Genomic DNA, 23,181 nt, shown 5'->3' on the forward strand with positions numbered 1-23,181 from the left:
TTGTAAGAGATTATGGGAGTTGCATTGCAACAACATGTGGAGGTCACATGTTCCTCATCACTTCCCTAAAGGGTAGGACATCTTGTAACCCAGGTGGCTAGGCATCCTGCAGCTCCTTGTTTTTTCAGACAACGATGGTGACTAATAAAAGCAGGTGGGTGGGGTGATGATCCATTCCCTGGTCCTTTGATAATACTGCTTTTACTCATGAATATTATTTTCTCAGTGATGTTCCTAGTAAACCTTATGGGACAAATTGTGACTGCCTTTGTTCTTAACGATGGAATGTAGGAGAGAGATTGGTATGATGAATTGTTCTAAACTTAAACCTAAGAACTCCAACCTTAGGAGAAGGGAAAATATGCTGCCTGTGTGGGCTAACATCTGCTTACATCTTCCAATTTACAGAAATTCACGGAGATCAATCAAATTAAATGGAAAACAAGAGGAGAAAGTAAACAAGCTTAAGAATATTTCACTGAAGTACACAGCAGCAAGGCTACATGAAAAGGGGGTTATACTAGGAATTGATGAACTTCAGCCTAACCAGTAGGTTTTGCACTGAGTCTGCTTAGAGTATTAGCTCTGCTAGTAGCCTGTTAAATCGTTTGTATTAAATATTTAATAACTTGTTTTAGATTTTGAATTTTAGAATTGTTTAATTCCATTTGTGTTTGTAGTTTTTAAATCAATAACTTTTTAGAATATATTCACCCATGTAAATGATTTTTTTTTCTCTGTAAAGGTTTAAGAATGTGATGTTCGAAATTACACCTGGTGAAGAGGTGGGTGACTTTGATATCAAAGCAAAATTCTTGGGTGTGGAGATGGAAAAGGTGCAGCTCCATTTTCAGGTAAATCTTTTTTTAATCATAAAATATCTTGTAAGACTGAATTTATTGTTTTATATCTTGTAAGACTAATTTTATTGTTTGTGTGTGTGTGTGTGAGGGGGGATAATAGCTGGGGACCCAAAGGGGCATGCAACTTGTGTGCCTATGCAGCCCCATGCCACCGGGCAAGCCAGTTTTGAAAGGAAGAAGACTTTCCAAAGTAGTTTGCTTTTTAACACAAAGGGTCTCCTGTTTGAAAAATAAAAAGGGGAAATCTCATTGGCCATGCCCAAAGCAGTTCTTTGGAAATTTGCCATAGTTGTTACTAATTCGTTATGGGACATCCAAATATCTTTCCTCCATCTAGACTAGAGCATAATATTATAGTGTATTGTGTGGAAAGAAGTTGTGCAAGTATCATGGACACTGATTAACTCCTGTGACATTGCTAGCAACAGTCTTTACCTTCTTCCAGGGCTAATGCTATTTTGTGAATTTCCAAAAATATTTGCATGATTTTGTTTTAGAGGTGGGCTGCCCTCCTCCTGTATCAATCAAGCACAGGCGTTTGTTCCCCTGTTAAAACAGTTGGATTTTGTCATGTGCAGTAGTTGGGATGAAGGGGACTTGGGGTTTTTGACAGTGTTTACGTTTTACTACTTTTCCATATGGGAATTATATGCATTTTAAGGTAAACTTATTTAAAAATTGTGCCAATATCTAGACTGCCAAAAAGATCCTTAAATAACTTTCATCATTATTATAGGATTTGCTTCAAATGCAGTACGAAGGCGTCTCTGTAATGAAAATGTTTGATAAAGCTAAAGTGAATGTAAACCTTCTCATATTCCTGCTGAACAAGAAATTCTATGGAAAATGAAGACTGATGATATCATGGACTCTCTTTCAAATCAAGTCCAAGTTCCGGGTCTTTGTGTTTTAATTATTTGAAGCTATTATACAGCAAACCTTTCTTCAAGGAAGTCCAGAAGAATGTACTTATGTGCCTTTTCATCCTTTGATAATACAGTAGTAAAATAAGAAAATACAGATCAACTTAAAAACTTCCAGATTTCTGTGGTGTTGGTACTTAATTAAAAAAGATATAATTTAGTGGCATCCAAACATTGTGTGTCTGATCTTTTTCAATATGCAAGGACTTTATTTGAACAGCATATATAGGAAACCTTTCCCACTAAAAATGATATACCCCAGTTACCAAATATAGTTCTCCTTATATGATTATTCATAGGAAAAATAAATCCTAATTTGTGTCTCTAAAGAATAGCTGTAGCAAATATTATTTAAATGCTGTGGCTTTTTTCAGAGACCTGTCAATTGTAAAGTGAATTATTGTGCAATTCAAAGTTTTTATAGGTAATTATAAATTTAACATTTACTGTATAAAATATATATTTTGCAATTCATTCCTACTAAAAATGCACTACTGCCTCATTGAAATCTTCTATACACAGCCTTTTAATTTAAGTGTAAAGGGGCAATTTGAACAGTGATCAGTTTTTTGCAATGTACTTGAGGTATTTTAAATAAATAAATTGTGCCTGTCTTTTTTTGTAAGAAAATAAAAAATCCACAAATAAAATGCAATAAATCAGCATCTAGTTGGTTTTTAAAAGTTTAATTTCCAATGTTTGTGAGTGTGGATGGTAATTTTGTTAGTGCTACTGTGCCTGGTTGTGCAAGAGTAGGACGCTCAAGACTTGTCTGAAAAAGATTCCTATTAAATTTCCAGTGAAAAGCTACATCCCCTAAATTCTGGGGAGGCTTGGAAGGAGTGAGTGGCCAAGGTAGCATCCTTCTCATCCTCTACCTTGATCTCCCCATAGCAAGGGTAATATTTCCCACTATCATCAAATGCCTGCATTACTTTTCTCACAGTGAATTGCTGCCCCAGGATGAGAGAGTGTTAAAAGAAGTAAAGTGTGTTGGTTCTGGGGCACCTGAGTGAATGGTTCAGTGGAGACTGGTGGCTCCAGTTTCAGTGGGGCTGTGAAACCGCTCTGGGTTTCAGTCATAAAATAGCTATCGAAGGTGCTGAACCCAATCCCCAAAATTGATTTACTATCTTGGATAGCTCCCTTAGAGTTCTGACTGAAACCCAGAGCAGATTCATAACCTCCACTGGAATAGGAATAGGAAGCACCAGCCTCCACTGGAATGGTTTCATCAGATTGATGAAATGAGAGCCTCTTCTCTCACAGAATATTGGAATTTAAGGAAGAACCATTACAATCTTCCAGTTCAATAAGCCTCTTCAGACCTCGGCAAAAGAAACCTGTGAAGGACTAATATGTATTTGCAATTATGAGCATCGTAAGATGAGCGTTTTGTTGCATGCTGGTCACTCACTTATTACTGGGCACTCACAGATTTTCATGGGTCCTATTCATGACGTTGTCCACCTCCCATGTGTCTCCCGCCCCTTCTAGCCGCCTTCCCTTGACAAAAAAAGACCCTGGTAAGTCAGGTTTGTTTTTAGAAACGGAACTTGGTATCTCCTGCTGTGTGCAGAAGAAGTGGCGCAATAAAAACAGCCCACTGAATGGGCCATGTGGACACTGTTTACTTCCTCTTTCGTAAGAAAGAGGAAGGTTTGTGCAACAGAGTAGGGGTGGAGAGGTGGCAGTAGGGAACTGTGATCCCCCACCCACCCCGTCTGATGGAGCTCTCTCTATATGAGAGGTAAATATATCATAGTTATCACACCTTATTGCTGAATGGAAATACAAATGGGTACAATGTGAACTTGGATGGGGAGCTAAAAAGTAGGAAACGTTTTTGATCTTACTAGGTCAAACCTGCTTTGACCTGCTCAGGTTAAGACTAGGGTACTTCCTGTCTCCATAGGTCCCTACTTATCCATATATTACGACTTGATAGGTATAACTGAAACTTGGTGGGATGACTCCCATGACTGGAATATAGCAATTGAAGGATATAACTTGTTCAAAAAGAACAGAAGAAACAGAAAGGGAGGTGGAGTTGCACTATATGTTAAAAATACCTATCCCTGCACAGAAATACAGGCGGATGAGACTGGGAGCCCCATTGAGAGCATCTGGATTAAAATAAATGGGGCAAGGAATAAAAAGAACATGATAATCGGAATCTACTACCGACCACCCGATCAAGGAGAAGATGAGGATGAAACTTTTGAGAAACAAATTGCCAGTGTTTCAAGGAAGTGTGATGTATTAGTGATGGGGGACTTCAATTACCCTGATATCTGTTGGGAGACCAATACTGCCAAAAGCGGCCCTTCCAAGAAATTCCTGACGTGTGGGTGATAACTTTCTCCTACAGAAAGTGGAGGAATGAACTAGAGGATTGGCAATCCTTGACTTGATATTGACCAATAGTGATGACTTAGTGGATAAAGTGGCAGTTACGGGAACTCTGGGAGAAAGTGACCACGTCATACTTGAATTCTTGATTATGAAGGAGGCAAAAGTTGAGTGTAGCCATATAGGTACTCTGGATTTTAGGAAAGCTGATTTTAATAAACGCAGAACTATGATAAGTAAGGTCCCATGGCAAATGAGCCTAATGAGAATAGGAGTGCAGGATGGGTGGGAGTATTTAAAAAGGAAATTTTAAAGGCAGTTACAAACAATTCCAACAAGGAGAAAAGATAGAAGACAACAGAGGAAACCAATGTGGCTCCACAAAAAGCTTAGAGATGACCTGAAAACAAAAAGGGATACATATAGGAAGTGGAAGGAAGGCCAGGCTACAAAAGAAGAGTACAGACAAGTGGCGCAGAAATGCCGAAATGGCGTCAGGAAGGCTAAAGCTCAGAATGAGCTGAGATTAGCGAGGGATGCTAAAAGCAATAAAAAGGCTTTCTTCAGATATGTGAGTAGTAAAAGACAGAGGAAAGAAATGGTGGTTCAACTGCTTAATGAGGATGGCAAATTGATAACAGATGACAAAGAAAAAGCTGAAGTGCTCAATTCTTACTTTGCCTCAGTCTTCTCCCAAAAGCAGGTCTATGACTCCCCTGGAAAAAGTGAAGCAGAAGTTGAGGGGGCAGGATTACAGTTTGAGATTGATAAACAAATGGTCAAAGAACACCTAATTTCATTGAATGAGTTCAAATCTCCAGGGCCCGATGAACTGCATCCTAGAGTAATGAAGGAGCTAGCGGAAGAACTCTCAGAACCTTTGTCTATTATCTTTGCAAAATCATGGAAGACGGGTGAGGTGCCGGACGACTGGAGGAGGGCTAACGTTGTCCCTATCTTCAAAAAGGGCAAAAAGGAGGAACCTGGGAACTACAGACCAGTCAGTCTGACATCCATCCCTGGGAAAATTCTGGAGCAGATTATAAAGAAGTCAATCTGTAAACACCTTGAAATCAATGCGGTGATCACTAGAAGCCAACATGGATTTGTCAAGAACAAGTCCTGTCAGACTAATTTGATCTCATTTTTTGATCAGGTAACCTCCCTTGTGGACTATGGGAATGCTGTGGATGTCATATATCTTGACTTCAGCAAAGCTTTTGACAAAGTACCACATGACATTCTGATTAACAAACTAGCTAAAAGTGGACTAGATGGAACAACTATTACGTGGATTCACAGTTGGCTATAGAATCGGACTCAAAGAGTACTTATCAATTGAACCTTCTCAAACTGGGGAGAGGCAACAAGTGGGGTACCGCAGGGCTCAGTCCTGGGCCCAGTGCTCTTCAACATTTTTATTAATGATTTGGATGAGGAGGTGCAGGGAACGCTTATCAAATTTGCAGATGACACCAAATTGGGTGGGATAGCTAATACCCTGGAAGACAGAAACAAACTTCAAAGTGATCTTGATAGGCTGGAGTGCTGGGCTGAAAACAACAGGATGAAATTTAATAGGGATAAATGCCAAGTTCTACATTTAGGGAATAGAAACCAAAGGCACAGTTACAAGATGGGGGATACTTGGCTCAGCAATACTACAAATGAGAAGGATCTTGGAATTGTTGTAGATTGCAAGTTGAATATGAGCCAACAGTGCGATATGGCTGCAAGAAAGGCCAATGCTATTTTGGGCTGCATTAATAGAAGTATAGCTTCCAAATCACGTGAGCTACTGGTTCCTCTCTATTCGGCCCTGGTTAGGCCTCATCTAGAGTATTGTGTCCAGTTCTGGGCTCCACAATTCAAGAAGGACGCAGACAAGCTGGAGCGTGTTCAGAAGAGGGCAACCGGGATGATCAGGGGTCTGGAAACAAAGCCCTATGAAGAGAGACTGAAAGAACTGGGCATGTTTAGCCTGGAGAAGAGAAGATTGAGGGGAGACATGATAGCACTCTTCAAATACTTCAAAGGTTGTCACACAGAGGAGGGCCAGGATCTCTTCTCGATCCTCCCAGCATGCAGGACACGGAATAATGGGCTCAAGTTAAAGGAAGCCAGATTCCAGCTGGACATCAGGAAAAACGTCTTGACTGTTAGAGCAGTACGACAATGGAATCAGCTACCTAGGGAGGTTGTGGGCTCTCCCACACTAGAGGCCTTCAAGAGGCAGCTGGGCAATCACATGTCAGGGATGCTTTAGGGTGGATTCCTGCATTGAGCAGGGGGTTGGACTCGATGGCCTTGTAGGCCCCTTCCAACTCTGCTATTCTATGATTCTGATTCTATGAACTTGAGTGGAGGAACTCCTGTGGGGTGCCTGGCCATCTGAAGTGAGAAGGGTGGCTACCAGAGAGGGCAATGTGGTCATACCCCAGTTGTGGGACCCTCTCCCCAAAGAGGTTCTAGTGCCTCCTGTATTTTCCTTCAGCTCCTTTTTATCTTGCTGAGATTTTTAGATGCACATAAAACAATCCTGCCCATTGTTTTATGTGGCGTCTATCATTTTGTGGCTTTTATTTTTATTTATCTATTACATTTATATCCCATATTTTCTCCTCTTGTAAGGAACTGACATTTTGAGAGAGGGCGGGGGGGGGGAGAGAGAGAGAGAGAGAGAGAGAGAGATGTAAGCCTCATGGGAATAAGGTGGAAGCGCAAAATACAAATACCGAACCAGACGCTACTCTCCTCCTTGTGCAAGCCGACGTTGAGAAGGCGCCGGTGGCTGAGACTGAGCGCGGGAGGCGCACTGTGCTCAGCCCCCGGGCTTTGGGGCGGTCGTTATCTCTGGGGGCCGCCTCCTTCCGCGGCGCGCTTCCTCGGCCTCCCTGTGGCACTCGCGTTGCCCTTTTGCCTCACATACCGGCTCTCACAGACGACAACGACTCTTGAGGGGCTGGAGCTGGATTTGTGGGGCCGCTCGCTCGGTCCTTGCCGGGTGAGGAGGCGGCTATGGGGCAGCCGCTCGACGTCCTGCTGTTCCTGCTGGGCTGCAGCGCGGTGTTCTCCCTTCCCTCGACGCAAAATGGTAGGTGGGTGGAGGGCAACGGAGTTCTCGGTGGTCGCTGAGAAGGGAGGGGGCGGCAAATCAGCCATCTTTCTGGACAAGACTCCAGTGCTTCTGAGGGAGAGAGTCGGGGAACAAGGCAGCCACCACAGTAGGACTCCTCTGGATCCTGAAATTCCCGTCACTGCCATTGGAGTTGCCAGTAAACTCAAGCTGCGGCCCTGAGAAGATGTATTTTCTTGGGACGGAGTAAAATCCCATTGATAGGAGACGCGGCGCTACCAAGAAAAGCCGTGCTTCGTCGGGTTGGGGTGCGGCCAAACTCGGAACTGGGCTTCCTCCTCTTCCTCTCTGCCCTGTTTTCTAGTCTTTTTCCCAGTGCGCAAAAGTCGGCGGCTTTCCCAACTCCTTGAGGTGAAATGAGGCGCTGCTCACAGAGTGCCTGCGATGTATAAAGGAAATAGTCCTGACAGAGCAAAACTGGCGGCAGGACTGCATCGTTTTACTCAAGTGTTTCTTGGGGATTGCGGGGACGGGCAGACATTTTGTTGTTGTTTTTGGTGTTGGGGTTCTTAGAAGTGTGTGGGGGGTGACATTTCCCGTCGCCTCTTCTCTCCCCCGCTTCCGCTCCATCTCTAGATTTATGACATTTGCGTCTAGGCGCTCTCCAGCAGCCTTCGCCCTCCAGATGTGCTACACCACAACTCCCATCGCTGGCTGGAAGATGCTGGGAGTTGTAGTCTAAAACATCTGAAAAGCACGCAGAAGTAAGTCCCATTGAGTTACGTGGGATTTAAATCCAGAGAAGTGTGTATAGGATTGCAGTCTACCATTCTCATAGAAACAGCAGCTTTGGAGAAGTTTCTCCCTCATCATTCTAGATCTCTAGGGTTACCCTCTTCTGCTGAATGGAGGGAGATTCAGGACAGACAAAAGGAAGTATTTCTTCAAGGCTATGCATAGTTCCGCTATGGAATTCGCTGACAAAAGAGGTAGTGATGGCTTTAGAAGCAGACTGGACAAATTCTTGGAGGATAAGGACTATCATGGCTAATAGTCATGATGACTATATATCATCTCCAGTATTGCAGGCATTATGTCTCTGTATTTCAGTTACTGGGAAACATGTGAAGGTGGGGGGTGCTATTGCGCCCTTGTCTTGCTTGTGGGTTTCCCACAAGCAGCTGGCTGGACACTTGTGGGAACAGAATGCTTGGCTAGATAAGCATTTGGTCTGATCCTTCAAGGCTGCTCTTAGTTTGGGTTGTTAGGGAATACCAGAGCTACACAAGTGCAAAGAAAGGTTGAAGTCCTGCGCAGTGTTTAGGCTGCTAAAATCTCATTATTATCAGTGGAGGTAAGCAGCCAAACTGCAGTGTTACAGTCTACATGAAAGAATAAGATGCTGCAGAGAATGAAAGCTGCAGAACATGAGATCTGTTGTTTGACCTGCCACTTAATTTCTTTTTTAACTTAAGTAACTTTTATAACTTGTTCATTGGCCTTTATTTTCTTCATCAGAATAAGTAATATTTAATTTAGGAAATATTTTCCAATTTTTATGTAAGATTACCGTAATCATTCATTCTAAGTGTAGTAAATCCTATGCTGGTCATTTGTGCTGTCTTTCAAAGACTTGCAAAAATTGCTGCAGGTTCATCTACTCTTGTATTTAACAACTCGCCTGGTAGCCATGGGCAACCAACAATTCAAATGCAGGCAAGTTCCTGTCTCAGTTTATTTCTCCTCCACCAACCCACTTCATTTCTGAGCTAGCCTTAGAGAAAACAGCCTCAGAAATGCAGCAGGCTAACAGAGGAATTGATCATTCTGACATTCCCTCTAGCATTCCCCTTGGTAGAAGGCAATATTTTTTCTAGCCTGCTAAGAGTCCATAACCCTGTGTTCCCATGCTGTTTGCTCTGCCATGTCCAGAATGGCACCTAAAGCTACTAGCCTCTTAGCAGGCTATTTTGTTGTTCTTGTAACTTTTGTGGGCTTATTTACAAAGCCGATCTACTATGGGAGGGTTTTTTCACTGCCTGAATTTATTGAACAGGAACTTTAATCCAAACTCTTGTCTTAGTTGACAGAAAGTACAGAGATACAGGAAGAGAAAATCTTGCTGCTTGCTTATCTTCCTTTATTGTTGCTATGTTTTTACAATGCTGACAAATAGACAAAATGTTGACTTTTTAAAAGTTGGCAGTGCTTTTGGTGAATCACTTTATTACCAAGGAACATTTCATTCCAGTAAAAGAACTTGTGGGTCAAACTGAACTTTATCGTCAACTTCTGTTATGCCTCTGGATATACATACATGCATACACATGTTCACTACAAGGCTTTTTGTTGTTAAACTTATCAGAAGGAAATACTTTTTCTGAAATTGGCCATTATTGGTGGTTCCTTAAAATACCAATTATGATACATACATGAGTGACTTCATGCTGGTCCTGTTCCCTACTGCTGGTGGATTCTGACTGTGAATTCCTGTGACAAAAAGGGTATGTTGTGCAAGCTTTTACTGCCAATCTCTGTGACTCCTGTTACAGGACATTAGTGCATTGTGTGTATGTGCAAAAATAAATAAATAGGGACACAAAGTTGAAATGAACAGTAGAGAATGAGAGTTACATAGTTTGAAGAGGAATGTTGGTACCAGGAGGAGATAATATATTATTATTATTTATTTATTTATATAGCACCATCAATGTACATGGTGCTGTACAGAGTAAAACAGTAAATAGCAAGACCCTGCCGCATAGGCTTACATTCTAATAAAATCATAATAAAACAATGAGGGGAAGAGAATGCACCAAACAGGCACAGGGTAGGGTAAAACTAACAGTATAAAGTCAGAGCAATCTAGTTTTAATATTATGCAGTATGATGTTGACTTTGAGTAGTATCCTATGTGCTTGTGGGACCCACCGCTTGTGCCACAGCTTCTAAAAATAAACTTAAATAAGCAGAAACACTTGTTCCTGTAACAGGGCAGGTTAGTGGAGCTTACAGAAGGGAGCTCCACTGACCTGTCCCAATCTGGAAACCTTTTCCATGGTCTTCAGTTGCCTTGTTCCATATTGCATTGATATGGCAATGTTTGCTATCATGGGAACTCTTTTCACAGAACCATTTTCAGATCTTTGCACTCAATGTGCAAAGCTCTCACTTGCAGCTGTGCATATTATTATTATTATTATTATTATTATTATTTATTTATATAGCACCATCAATGTACATGGTGCTGTACAGAGTAAAACAGTAAATAGCAAGACCCTGCCGCATAGGCTTACAATCTAATAAAATCATAGTAAAACAATAAGGAGGGGAAGAGAATGCAAACAGGTACAGGGTAGGGTAAGCAGGCACAGGGTAGGGAAAAACTAACAGTAGAAAGTAACAGTAGAAGTCTGCACAACATCAAGTTTTAAAAGCTTTAGGGGAAAAAAAATTCTAACTTTTGCAGTTCTAAAAAGCAGTTTCTGAAATCACAGTTCTAGCAAACATTTAGGCTAAGCAAAACATTTTGCATGCAATATTACTTCAAACACATTGGTGTTACCCAGCACTGGAAACAGAATACAAGAAAGAATTCATACAGTGAACCTCTATGCTAACGTGTGTATGAACAAACACGTGTCTGCCCACATTCTCCACCAGATCTGATGGTGTGGGTAAGGCTGATTATTCATCCACAACCCCCTTTGCACTTCAGCTGTATGTACAGACAGGCAAATGCTTACATAGAACTCTTTTCTCCAATTCAACCAAATGTCACCCAACTGACTTTTTTTCTTTGCTGTCCATAATCCATGGCCTCTCCAAAACCCATGGAACATGCAGCAAATATAATTTGAAACAGCCTGATACAATGGACTCCCACAACTGTAGGCTAGTCTTAGGCCTAATCTGCACCAAGCAGGATATTGCACTATGAAAGCTGTATATAAAAGCAGGAGCCACACTACTGCTTTATAGCAGTATTGAAGTGCATTGACAACTGTTGGGGGCCATTGACACATACCATATACCCCTTTCATACTGCTATATCCTGCTTGGCGTGGCTCCTGCCTTTTATATACCACTTTTATAGTGCAATAACCTGCTTGGTGTAGATTAGGCCTAAGGCTCTGTTTCTTGTTCCCATCTGAGCAGTTAGTACAGGAAGACAGCTAACTAGCTATACTGGCCATGGCTAGACCAGGCCTATATCCCTGGATTGTCCCGGGATCATCCCTGTGCATCCAAATGACACACAGGGGATCCCGGGAGCAGGCAAGGATGACCCCTTCATTTGCCTGGGATAATCTTTAGGTCTAGCTAAGGCCACTGTTTTACTATTAAACTATTTTTGTTTGCTTCTTCCTCTGTAATAAACTGCCTTTATTTTAATAAGCATTTTGTTAAAAGGCCAGGCATGTGTGTCTGCACCTACACCTTTTACAAAAGAACTTGCCCAGATTTTGGTTACTAATTTGGAACCTAGAGTCTTGGTTGTTACAGACAAGTATCCCCTGGACCTTAAGACTATGGCCATTTCTACACCTGCCTTTTCCCCCAGGATCATCCTGGGATCATCCCTGTGCATGCAAATGACACACAGGGGATCCTGGAAGCAGGCAGGGATGATCCCTCCATTTTCCTGAGATAATCCCCTGATGTAGAAAGGGCCTATATTTTTCCATTAGTCCTTGCAATTGAGGCTTGAACTAAATATTTACTCCTACACAAATTCAACAGCAAGTATAAAAACAGTACAAAACAAATAGGAAAAGTTACAGCTATGTGTTTGAAACATGAACGGCTAAGCCAGTATTCCCCAGTCTGGTACTCACCAGATCAGCTGAAGAACAAAACATCTGAAGGGCACCAGGTTGGGACAGACTGAACTAGGATAGGCACTTCATCATTACCAAGACTGTGTATGTGTGTGTGAATAGGTGAAAATGAGTACCTAATCAGGGGTGGGTGGGTTTGAAGTTGGCTCTCAGTGGCAGGATTTTTTTTTTGTTTAAGCTCCAGTGGCCTCCAACATTATTATTATTATTATTATTTATTTATTTATTTATTTATTTATATAGCACCATCAATGTACATGGTGCTGTACAGAGTAAAACAGTAAATAGCAAGACCCTGCCGCATAGGCTTACATTCTAATAAAATCATAATAAAACAATAAGGAGGGGAAGAGAATGCAAACAGGCACAGGGTAGGGTAAACAGGCACTGGGTAGGGTAAAACTAACAGTATAAAGTTAGCCTGACATTTTATGAATGATATTACAACAACAAATCCAAGTCAATAACAGTTATGGCCTTGGATCTACCTTGTAATATCACCTGTGTATTTTGTACAGCTACTGGCACTGTTTACTCATTAGAATACTTTTTTTAATGTCCACTAGCACAATTCTAGGCATGTCTACTCAGAAATAAGTCACATTGTGTTCAGTGAGGCTTACTCCCAGGTAAGTACAGTATGTATAGGATTGAAGCCCTAAGGTATTTTTCTTTAAATGCCTTTTGTGGGAGAGTTATTAAATGTCTTTTTCTTGAGAGTTGATATACATCATATACATCGGGAGAAAGTTTAATATCAGGAGTAATTAAAGGCAAATACATCTTAAATGTAAAAAAATCCGGTTAGAAGAATGTGCCAAGTTCTTGTTGTTATTTGGCTCAAAAAAGAACATGCTGTTGTCAGAGGCAATTGTTTTATGTGAAGCACGAATTAATTATATTATCGTTTTTCTTCTGAGTCACCTAGTCTGTTCTGAAATCGTGTCAATTTGGGAATAAAATGAAATGGTGTGTTAACGTATTTTAAAATTAAATTTGCTAAGAAAGGGTCATCAATGTTTAGATTTCAACGTCAATAGAAACAAGTAATTATTTTGTAAGACATAGATTGTATCAGGTCAGTATAACATCTTATTTTGCCAATTCTACACAGACAATAGATATGTGCCACTCAGTATTACACAGCCTTGACTTAACCACACTTTAAGCTTCTTAATTTCAGTGTGTGTTGGGAGTACTTAGTACAAAACCAGTTTTGTATTCTAGATCTAGGATATAAAGGCATTTATCACTTTTACTGGGAGTGAAATCGAATGAAATCATGTTTCTAGCTCTCCCATTTTTATGTACGATTACTACTGAATGACCAAAGTACAGTCTACTGAACTTGCATGGTAATGCAATAATACTTTAAGGCTGTTGAGAAGTCATGTGATTTTTTTAATCCGCTCTTTTGTAGTATGAATGCCATTCTTATCAATGGTCTGAGCTTTCCTTTCAGATACTTCTTTTGTGGAGGCATATGACTTAACATTTCCATCACTTTTTTCATTCTACCTAGGTTGCTGGGCCACATTATTTTCTTCCTTTCCTATTATTATTATCCTATAAGAGAAGAGTAGATATACCTTTTGTCAGAGGACCACAAATCAATATGGTACCTAGAATACCTCTCTTCCCGTCCCCCTCTCCAAGCAGTCTGTTTCTTACAAGAAGGAAAAGGGGAGACTTCCGGTAAATTCAAGGACCTCCAACCTTTTTGAGTTGGTGGCCATATTTTAAATTTTGAGAGAGTCATGGGCACTCTCAAAAATGGCTGCTTGGGGCACGTTCCCTATTCATAAAATCTATTTTAAAGTGTTTTATTCTGTTTTTATTTATTTTATCTTGTACACCGCTCCAAAATTTTCAATGGGGAGCAGTATATAAATATTGTAAATAATAAATAAATAAATAAATAAAATGGCTACAATTGTGGGTATGGCCAGTAACAGAACACTCATTTCCCAGAAGCCAAACTGGTGAGACTAACTTGCCCAATAACCTAAATATAAAGCGGAGGTGGGGTTTGAGCTCCAAAATAAAAAACTACTGTTTTGAACCCAAATAAAGATTTCACTAGAGAGCAGCACTTTGCTTTGAAGAAAACCAAATAATAGTAAAATGTTTTTAATTAAATACATCTTAAGATATAAAATAAAAAACAGAAGGGGCAGGGAGCCTGGTGGGCTACAAGAGAGCTGTCCATGGGTACACTGTCACCCACCGGCATCATGTTGGAAACCCCATCTCAAGCCTGATAAGAGTTCCTCATCATCATCCATTGATAAGAGCTACGCATACCATAGGTTTAGACTGGACAGACGCAGCTCATTAGCAGCCTCCCCCAACTTCCATAAGATTTTGTTTTGGTGGCTGAGCATTGCATACCCAACTTGCAGACAGTGAGATATTGGAGTAGAGCGGTTAAAGCATTTATAGCCTATATGTATAACCTTTTAGATTGCCCGCTTAAATTCTGCAGTGTGTTTTTACAAAATAGATTCCTAGTGTTATATGCTTATTTTGACCTCAATAAGAGAATCTGATTTGCCAATGGGGTGACTTTCAGATTCCTAACTAACAAACCTGCCAAACACCTGTCTTAATTTCTCAAAACACCAGCAATGGGATGGACTAGGGGGGGAAAGTTAACAGAAAATTTTGCATTTTTAAAAAATGCATTGCTTCGTAATACTAGTAACACAATTATCTTATTCGCACATAATAGTAGTATTTATTTAGTGACAAACCATGGGTTATATAATCCATGAGTTGTCAGAATGCATGCTGTACATGAGCTGCTTCCAGTTTCCAGCAAGAATTTACAAATGTGGCATTTGTAAGTTATCCTGTCCAACTCCAAAACCAGCAACTTAGGTTGTTTGTAGGTTAAACAATCCAAAATTAGCCCAAGAACAAACCATGGGTTAACCCATGAACAGCCCAAAGTGCCCAGATTTGGATGTCATTGTAACAACTTACAAATGTTGCATTTGTCAGTTGCTTCTGAAAACCAGAAGTCGCTCACATGCAGTGTACATTCCTGCACCCCATGGATTAATTAACCCAAGATTTGCCGTTGAATGCCACCCTTACATGTGAACAATGAATGGATATAATACCAGTCAAATTGGGCAGTTCCAAAGTTGCACATCTTTCACATAGATGTCAACGCAAAATGAACAAGCATGTAATGAGAACTATACTGCATTTATATATCTTAAGGAGATCTGAAGTTCCAATGGCCATCTTTAGGTTACTGATGCTAGGAAAATTCCATGATTCTCTGCAAGGCCTTGTTTAATAATCAGAAAAATATATTTTTGGAATTCAAATTGTTTCCCTACAACATGCATTTAAATAGTCTGGAGAAGTATCAAATTAATATTCTATGAATAATAGGATCTGTGTAAATGCTCTGTTAGAATTCCAACCTGGTGGATGGGAATTCCTATTTTTATGTTGTAATGGCATCAGATAAATTGAACAAGAAAAAAGTATGTATATTACACATATCAACATGGAAATTGATTAAACTCTTCCATCATAAATGCAGAAGAAAAATAAAAGGGTAGTAAAAAGGAGATAGCATGATAATCATAAAGAAGATCTGAAAAACAGGTAAAGGTAATGTTAGTGTGATTAAACCACACAATTATTATGTACAAAAGTATTTTCCTAGTATATTTTCCTAATGTGTATATGTTAACTGAATGTCACACCTAATAATCATAATCTTAATTTCTTAGGATCTTTTCCAGAGAATGGCAGCATTATAAGATCCTTCTCCATTTCAAGATCCAGAGATTTTTACTCAATTCCATTGGAAGACATTGATGCTGAAAATGATTTGGAACCTGGATCAGGATCTATCAGTCAAAGTGGAAAGCAAATACCATGGGTGTATAATATATCTAAAGACACCGAGCAGTACTTGACCAGCAGATGGCTGACTCGTTTTGTTCCTTTAGTATACACCGTAGTTGTCATACTGAGTCTTCCTCTGAACATCATGGCAATTCTTGTGTTCTTGATAAAACTGAAGGTGAAAAAACCAGCTGTAGTCTACATGCTCAACCTGGCTTCCGCTGATGTACTCTTTGTGAGTGTGCTTCCTTTTAAGATTGTCTACCATTTTTCTGGAAACAACTGGGTCTTTGGACCTGAAATGTGTAGTTTTGTCACTGCTACCTTCTACTGCAATATGTATTGCTCCATACTGATGATGATGGTGATAAGCATTGATCGCTTCCTGGCAGTGGTGTACCCGATGCAATCTCTGTCGTGGCGTACTCTAAGGCGTGCCTCTGTGGTATGCGTTGCCATCTGGCTTGTTGCCGTAGCTGGGGTCATACCTCTGCTTATCAGTGACCTAACACGTGAAATACATCAGTTAAACATTATAACCTGTTATGATGCCCTAGATGAAAAGTATCTTAAAGGATATTATCTTATTTTTTTCACTATTTTCTCTTCAGTTTTCTTTTTTGTGCCATTAATGGTTTGTTCTGTGTGCTATGTGTGTATCATCTGGTCTCTTAGCTCTTCAGACATTGCTGCAAAGCAGAGTAAAAAGACACGGGCTTTACTCTTGTCTGTAGCTGTTTTCACTATTTTTATTATGTGTTTTGGCCCAACAAATGTTCTCTTGTTAGTCCATTACATCCATTTTACTTACAAAAACTATGTGGGGAGTATCTATTTTGTCTATCTTCTCTGTGTCTGCATTAGCAGTATAAGTTGCTGCATTGATCCTTTGATCTATTATTATGCCTCTTCTGAATGTCAGCGACATCTTATGAATCTCTTGTGCTGCAAAGAGAACTCTGAACCCTGCAGCAATAGCACCGGTGACCAACTAATGACTAGGATCAGCCGAAGGGGAACTTGCACCAGTACGCTTGGTAACAGTGTCTACAGGAAGTTGTTAACATAATCACTTACGGACAAAGGTATATTTTGTGCACAAATGTTTTATAGAACTATTGTACTGAAAAATATTAGCATACACAGATGTTTCACATGATTCGTATATGTTTCCTTCCATAATACCTGTCATTATGAGAGATGGAGTGTGTGAGGAAGAGAGAGTAAGAACCCTAAGAAGGGTGAGTACAGTGTGTGCTTTTATGTACACACACATCTGCGTACATGCTTTATAGCCAAAGGTGTATTGCATCTCTCTCTGTGGTATCTCTATTGGAAAGAGTGAGGCAACCACAGTGCTTTGTGTTTACCACTGCTGGGTGAGGTATCCTGTTCCTTGTGACCGCAGCAACCCTGACAGAAACCTGTTACTGCTTGCATAGCTCTACCATCTCACTGTCATAATGCGGGTGTACACAAGCTTTTTGGCTCCTTTTTGGCATGTCCACAAACACACACTCATGCATGTTCTCACATGCACAGACACACACACTTGGAATTGGAGGGGAAGAGTTTCTTTTGCTAGCACTAATGCTAGCAAGGAACCCCCTTCCTTACCTCTGATCTGTCAGCAGATTGGACTTGAAGGATTCCCTTCCTAGTGCTAGGAAGGGAAATCTGAAACAGTGCTGCTACATTTTTTACAGTGGAGACAGAAATAGGGGGTTGGCAGGCTGCCAGAAACAGCTAGGTGGGCTGCAGACCACACTTTTTGCATCCTTGCCATAATGCCATCCTAGGTTCAATTTTTGGTCATGCTATTGCCTGATGGAATGCTGGGAACTGGCTTTGTGATGGAATGTTTCAAACAACAATGTGTTTAATCCCATTGGAGTCATCTAACGTTTATGCTTTTACTGACTACAGGAGGGGACATAAAAGGAATGATAGCCATATATATATATATATATTATTTTAAAATTGCTATTTTATAAATGTATCTTCATTTTCATAAATATAGAATTCCAAATGTACATTTTGCTACTTTGCGTAGGTAATATAGGATGTATGCTTCACCAAATGGGAGATGAAAAATAACAGTGCAATCCTATACTGAGAAGTAAGTACCATTGGGATCAATTAGGCTTATTTTAATCCAGCAGCTTGAAAGCTGAAAACAAGTATCTGCTTGTAATGTAGGAGATGCTCACAAAATAATAACAATTTATTTGGGATGTACTGCATTACCCTTTGAAGTGTGTTGTTTTCCATTGGTTTACTATTAAAAGTCACAAAGTAGTTTAGCTGGTTTTGATAAGGAAAGGAAAAAATGTTACAAGAGGAATACTAAATTGACTTCCATTTTCTTTCCAGGTGGGTGAACTATATATCAAAATATACTTTATCTAAAATAATGTAACTGTATTTTATGTAGTAGATATTTTCATTCTGTATATGTACAAACATTAAACAATGTATAAAGATTTTTCAATCTTGTAAATAATATATTTCTGAATTAACCAAATAAATTACTCTGTAGTTTTGCTTTGTTAAACTATTATGCTGATGTTTTATATTTTATTTTCTTATTTTTGAAAACTGAATTAAATCCAGCTGTTAATACATTTTTAACTGTATCTTGTTGATTCATGTGCTCTAAAACCAATACGGCAGAATATTTATTTTTAAATTCACATTGCTTACTTTGCATTTATTTCACTATATTTGCCTTCTATGTTCTTACTTCTTTTGCCCTTATTTTGTTGTAGTTCTTTTACTGTATCTGCATGAGTGGGGCTAGGTCAGGATTAGTGTTGTGCTGGAATTTCTTCTACCATTTTCATTGAATTTAACAAAAGGAAATCGTTTTTGAAAAGAAATTTAAGAAGAGAATGAAATTTTGGTGAAGTTCTGATGAATTGGGCTTGGAGATCTTACACTTAACTTACTTATGGGGTGGCTGAGTAGCATGCATAAATGTCCTGCCTCTCACTGTACAATCATATCTCCAGCAACCTGTAGCCTCCTCAGCTGAGTGGTCATCCCTGGTTGACCCCGGGATGCACAGGGACGACCTAGAGATGACTCCAGGATAAATGGATGGTGTAGACATACCCAGAGTTTCTCAGGATACATTTTTCTCAGAAAAGTTCTGATATTTTTCTTTTGTTACCTCCCCATCCCCTAGAAATAAAAAGGCCATTTGGCAGAATATTCTCCAAATTTTCTTCACTATTTTTTTGGGGTGGTGGTCACCTTTCATTTTCTACACACCTAGCCACACATTGCCCCTGAACAAATAGGTATGGAGCACTGTGGGGATTGTAAAATGGCAGCCAACATAGGTCCTGCTGTTGCCACGTACGGTGGCAGAACAAAAACCCTTCAGAAAAAGGAAGCTGTACTACATTCACTGCCAATGGTTAGCTTACCTGTGAATACTTTGGAGCTTTTTCCCTTTTCCTTGGAGAAATTCAATGAAATTGTCCTCCCTCGCCTGCCATTTCTCTGCCCATAAACAGGGCTTTTGTGCACAGCTCTAGTCAGGATAATGAGTGGCCCTTGAATTCTGTGGCTTGCTTACTTGTTAACCTCACCCTCCTAGACCAAACTTCCTTGTACTCTTTCAACTTGAGTGTTGTTCATTCGTACATTTTGGAACTGATATCAGAACAGGTTTATATGACTATTTGTACAACAAACAAACAAGGAATTAACTTAGCTGAAAATGAGCTCCTCCAGTGTTTGCAGTATCATTTTTTCCTGTAGTACAAAAGTTTTCAAAGTGTGTGTATGGGAGAGGGCATAATGCCAATGTGTGTTAATCTTATAATAGTGTGAATGTGAGCCAACAATTATATTACTCTTCAATCTGACACATTGTACAAAAAAATATTGAAACATGTGAAACAAGTTTGGCATAGTTTATAATACTTGTAAAAATGTTACTATATTTTATGTATACTGTTTTTTCTAGAACTGGAATATATTGTACACAACAAACAAGTTCTATAGCAAACAGAGTAATAAATCAGCCATAGTTCAACAAGTCAAGACAGAAAAACTTTATTCACACTTCCTTATCATTGCAGGCCATGAATAAAAAGCACATGCTCATGCATGGTTCATGGACAAAGAGAGCTGCTTGGTTTTTCAGGAATAGACTCCAAGTTAAGGAAGAGGACTTGATTTTTGTACGACTACATAGGATCCTTGCCCCCCAAATGTCTGGCAGCTAACACACCAAAACTGAAAAATCAACTGCATCCCATTTCTGGTGCATGATGTCTGGCACTGGCAGAGATCACCAATTCACAAGTGTGTGTCTGTGCATTTGTACAGCTGCAGATATTTATTTATTTTTTCTGTTGAAATGGTCATATCTGAATCTTAACTCAGAGAAACGTCAGGCCAATTTCTGCATGTGAAAATCACAATCTACCTTGCTCACAATATTTTGAGTTGCATCTTTTACTATTTTGTCTACATGGCTAGAAACAGCAGTTACATGCACCTTTTACATTATGTGCAGCTCATCACATTCCTGTGCCATTCAAAGAATGGCTTGCACATCTCCCCTACAATCAATGTGCAAGCCATCCCCACATTGAAAATGTAGGCATCCGAACACATGGAGAGAGATTCCAATTTTCTTCAAAGAAGGGAGTGCCGCCAGTCAAACGAAGAAGTAATTATGCCTTCAACCGGCAGTGCTACTTTAAGAATGTGCAAATCTTCTCTAATAGCTTCATCCCACTTACCTGTTTTCCTCGAATTATCCCTGCAGCGCTAAGCTGTTGATGTTGTTGTTGTTGTTGCTACTGGGCGGCAAGATCCTTTGCATACCAGGAAGTGGGTTTAAGGGGGGAATGTAAAAAAATCATAAAAAATCAACGGATGACCCAATCCGATTCAAATTTGTTATGCTTAAAGCTCTCCTTAATATCTATTACTGTGCCAATTTTGAAGTCTTTATCTTTAAAGCTTACACAGATGTAAGCATTTGTTTAATTCATATCAAATCCTGCTCCTGCGCCCAGTGGCCGCTCGGATGATATGCTCAAAATCTAGTATCAAAATACGGTGAGTCTTTTGCTTTTATAGCACAATTAAAGCAGGATGCATGGGAGTACTTCACAATAAAAGCAGATTATAAGCTGGGAAACTTCGGAGTCCTTTGCATGCAATTGCAGTGATTGCACAGTATAACGCTGGTGTGATAAAGCTCAATCAGAAAAAAGTAATAGCACTCTTCAGATATTTGTCTGTGAGTGTGAGGAGGAAACAAGATCACAACCACATCCCTACAATTGGTGCAACATCTAAAGTAGCCTACGCAGATAACAAACGTGCACCATCAGAGACCCTGCCAAGGTGTGTGTTCAAATGAATGCCTTAACAGTGATTATATGAGAACATCACTAGATTTGTAGATCCTATTTATTTTTTCCAGGCAACTGGATTTGGCTGTAGTTGTGCCTTTTGCCCACCAGAGGTTACCATTGCTTCAGCAAAGCTGACTACCCAAGCTGAGTGAAGGGAATGGCATGGATGGGAGAGCCATTAAAAATAACCATAGCAGTCGCAGTACAGTGTCATGGCTATGCTATCCATTTTATCTACCGTGGGAGTGGGGAATGTGTGGCCCTCCCAGTGTTTTGGCCTACAACACCCATCAGCCCTAACCAGCATAACTCAATAGTGAAGGAGTTTTATGCCAAAACTTTGGGAAGAACCACAAGTTGCCCACCCCTGATCTCTTGCTCGCTTCTCAGAGACATAAATAAAAGGATGCTGGGAACTGGGAACTCTATAACAAAATAAAATAAGATGGTACTATTGCTTTCTTCCATTTGAAATATAAAATATTGTTCTGTGTATCAAGAAAATTCCATACAATTAGAATTAGAACCACCTTTGAAGTTCTGATTTGACAAATCCTTACTCCCAATGCATTTCAAAAAGTTTAATTAGGGTGACCATTGGTACCGGAAAATTCCAGAAACCTCTGGGGGGCATGGGGATCCGGAGGATCTGGAGTGGGCTACCAAAACACCGGGGCGGGGTGGGTGGGTTGCAGACTTGGACGCGGCCAGCCTTACTTGCCTGCAGCCATTTTTTTGGGTGCAGCGGTGGCAGCGGCCATCTTGATTTAGAACCCGAACTCTCGCGAGAATCGCACGAGTTGTTGGCTGCTGGCTGGGTCTGGGAACTCTCGCAAGACCCAGCCAGCAGCTGAGAACTTGCGTGATTCCCACGCCTGGAAGCTGCGCCAGGTCAGCGAGGAGGCGGACCAAGAAGAGGGTGGACAAGAGGCCAGACCAGGGGCAGGTGGTGGACCAAGGCCCAGGCCTTGCCGACAATAGAACCATAGAGTTGAAAGGGGAGCATTTAGGTCAACGTGTCCAACCCCCTGCTCAGCGCAGGAATCCAGTTTAAAGCAACCCTGACAGATGGTTACCCTGTCTTTGTTGGAATACCTCCAGCGATGGAGAGTCACCACCTCAATAGGCAGTGGGTTCCATTATCTGACTGCTCTGACCATTAGGAAGTTTCACCTGAAGTTCAACTGAAATCTGCCTTCCTATAACTTAAGCTCGTTAATTGATGTCCTACAGTCTTGGATGATAGAGAACAGAGTGTGGCCTTCTTCTGTGTGACAACCTTTTAGGTACTTGAAAAGTGCGATCACATCCCTCCTCAGTGTTCTCTTCTCAAGGCTAAACATACCCAATTCCTTCAATCTTTCCTTGTTGGACTTAGCTTCTAATCTGGTTACCAGTGTGTTTCTAAGCCCAATTTAAAGTGCTGTTTTTGACCTTTAAAGCCTTAAACAGTATGGGACCAAGATATTTGAAGGAACCGCCTTCACCCATATCAGCCTGCTTGGACTTTAAGATCAGAAAGAGAGGCCCTTCTCATTTGTCCTTTTATGAGAACAGTTAGGTGGGTGATCACATATGAGAGGGCCTTCGCTGCATTGGCCCCACACCTTTGGAACAAGTTGCCATCTGAGGTCCACTATGCTCCATTGCTGATGGCTTGAAAACATATTATTTTGCAGTGGCCTTCTCTTGATCAGATTGCCATTGTTGCTGTTATTGCTGTTGTTGCTGCTGCTGGTTTTATTGTCGGCTTTTATTGTTGGTTTTAGTGCTATTTTACTGTGTTTATGTTTTTATCACTTTTAATATTTTAACTGTTTTTATGTATTTTATTGGTGTAAGTCACTTTGGGAAGGCTTCTATCCTGAAAGG

General features: G+C 40.3%; 2 protein-coding genes across 4 annotated transcripts in view; both read left to right on the forward strand.

Moving 5' to 3' along the window:
* Window positions 1-2,443, forward strand: part of IQGAP2 (IQ motif containing GTPase activating protein 2) — a 174,620-nt gene extending 172,177 nt beyond the window's left edge. For all 3 annotated transcript variants that reach the window (XM_063127952.1, XM_063127949.1, XM_063127951.1), the window contains 3 exons: window positions 409-549; window positions 746-854; window positions 1,600-2,443. In XM_063127952.1, the coding sequence (XP_062984022.1) occupies window positions 409-549; window positions 746-854; window positions 1,600-1,713 (364 nt within the window). In that variant the 3' untranslated portion in view covers window positions 1,714-2,443. The remainder of the gene's footprint in view (window positions 1-408; window positions 550-745; window positions 855-1,599) is intronic.
* A 4,628-nt stretch (window positions 2,444-7,071) lies between these two features.
* F2R (coagulation factor II thrombin receptor) lies at window positions 7,072-18,549 on the forward strand. Its single transcript, XM_063127954.1, has 2 exons — window positions 7,072-7,232; window positions 15,808-18,549. Exons 1-2 carry the CDS (start codon window positions 7,157-7,159, stop codon window positions 16,992-16,994), a joined length of 1,263 nt encoding a protein of 420 aa, XP_062984024.1. The 5' UTR covers window positions 7,072-7,156; the 3' UTR covers window positions 16,995-18,549.
* The last annotated feature ends 4,632 nt before the right edge of the window (window positions 18,550-23,181 follow it).

Source organism: Elgaria multicarinata, chromosome 6 (assembly GCF_023053635.1).
Source record: "Elgaria multicarinata webbii isolate HBS135686 ecotype San Diego chromosome 6, rElgMul1.1.pri, whole genome shotgun sequence".
Lineage (NCBI taxonomy): Eukaryota > Metazoa > Chordata > Lepidosauria > Squamata > Anguidae > Elgaria > Elgaria multicarinata.